The 1,871-nt window shown below is 54.4% G+C and overlaps 1 protein-coding gene across 1 annotated transcript in view; it reads left to right on the top strand.

The window, feature by feature from the left end:
- Positions 1-907, top strand: part of LOC107116231 (transmembrane O-methyltransferase-like) — a gene marked incomplete at its 5' end in the record, with an annotated part of 1,357 nt that extends 450 nt beyond the window's left edge. The window contains one exon of the mRNA XM_015418119.1: positions 584-907. Coding sequence (XP_015273605.1) covers positions 584-907 — 324 coding nt within the window. The remainder of the gene's footprint in view (positions 1-583) is intronic.
- Between the last annotated feature and the right edge of the window lie 964 nt (positions 908-1,871).

The following is a 1,871-nucleotide window of genomic DNA, read 5'->3' on the forward strand; positions in this document are numbered from 1 at the left end:
GCTCTTGGACTCTTGCTCCTTTCTTCTGCCACAGACAGACTAACGGGGCTACCCATCCTAAATAAATCCTAATACACAGGGGTAATTTCATAGAAAAAGAGCTGCAGGAGCTCATTAGCATACCTAATAGGCTATTAGCATAATAGCTCATTAGCATATGCCACGCCCCCTGACATCACCGGAAGTTATGTCAGAAGGGGAAACAAAAGGGGGGGCAATCTTCAAAAGCCTCCCCTTCCCTCCCCCAGCCAACCTGCCAAGGCGGGCTGGGCGGGGGGAGCGAAGAGAGAAGGGGTTTAAAGTCTAAACCTCTTCTCTTTAGAGTTGTGCTGCCTGCAGCGGCTGCACAATCTTTCCATTGTATTCTATGGGGCCATAGAATACAATGGAAGGATCGCACCACAGGAGTGCAGGGGAGGGGCGGGGAGCTGGGGGCGGGGCTCGCCGCCACTGCCATTTATGCCCACTCCTGGGCTGCCGGAGCAGTGCTCCGGTGCGCTCCGGCCTCAAATGACCCCTGCTAATACATCTCAGGAAGAAGGAAATGCAGTTGACCAGGGTGCTTCTTCCCTCCCCTCTGCAGGTGGAACTCATAGTAGGGCCCTCGGAAGAAGTCATCCCCCAGCTGAAAGAGAAGCACGGGCTGCTGCAGGCGGACTTGGTCTTCATGGACCACTGGAAGCGCTGCTACCTGCGGGACCTGCAGCTGCTGGAGGCCCACGACCTCCTGCCCGAGGGGGCCACGATCCTGGCCGACAACGTCATCTTCCCCGGGGCTCCCCAGTTCCTCCAGTACGTCAAGGCCTGCGGCAAGTACCAGTGGAAGCTGCACCGGACCAGCCTGCAGTACTTCCGGGCCATCCGCGACGGCATGGCCCAGCTCACCTACACGGGCCTCAAACGATGAGCGACTGATCCGAGGGAGACGGGTGGGCCCCCGGTAGACTGAAGAGCACCCCCCCAAGGAACAACGGGGCCCCCTGATTGTTATTTACTTCTTTGCCACATTTCTACCCTCCCTTTCTGTCCTCATCAGGGCCACTGAGGTGCCTAGGAGATTAAAAAAAATAAAATCTACGTCACAGAAACCATGTATTAAAAATCATTACAAGTAAACAAAAACACTGCGGCCAGGCAGCCCGGAAAAATCTACAACAACTAATAAAACAAAAAGATGTCCTTAAAACAATTAAAGCTGAAGTTAAGATACCCCTAGGAAAACGTTTGAGAGGTAGAGTGGGAAGGAGGAATCACTGAGGGAACGCCAAAGGGAACAGAAAGGTCTCCTCCCACTAGTGGAAGATGGCAACACAAGGTGACAAATGAGTCTCCTTCAGGAGACATTCCAGAGTAAGAGCCAGTGTGGTGTAGTGGTTAGGGGCACAGAGTCTAATCTGGGAGAACCGGGTTTGATCCGCCACTCCTCCGCTTGCACCTGCTGGATGACTTCGGGCAAGCCACAGCTCTCTCAGAGCTGTTCTCTCGAGGGCAGTCCTAGAAAGAGCTCTCACAGCCCCCACCTACCTCACAGGGTGTTTGTTGTGGGGAGGGGAAAGGAAACCAGTGTGTAAGCCACTCTGAGACTCCGAGTGAAGGGCGCGGTATAAATCCAAACTCTTCTTCTTTTGGCGCCACGATGGAAAAGGCTGTCCCCAGTTGCCACCCACCTAATCTCAGAAGGTTTGGGCACTCCAAGCAGGGCTTCTGAAGGTGACCATAATGGTCAGGCTGGGTCATGAGGGAGTGGGCAGTCCTTCGGGTATGTCGCTCCCGAACCATGTAAGGCTCTGAAAGTCAACTCCAGAACCTTGACTGGTGCCCAGCAGACAGCCAGTGTAGACGGGCTGCAACCGATGCTCCCTCTAAGCTGT

This window comes from Gekko japonicus, unplaced genomic scaffold (genome assembly GCF_001447785.1).
Source record: "Gekko japonicus isolate JY-2015 unplaced genomic scaffold, Gekko_japonicus_V1.1 scaffold13342, whole genome shotgun sequence".
Taxonomy (NCBI): domain Eukaryota; kingdom Metazoa; phylum Chordata; class Lepidosauria; order Squamata; family Gekkonidae; genus Gekko; species Gekko japonicus.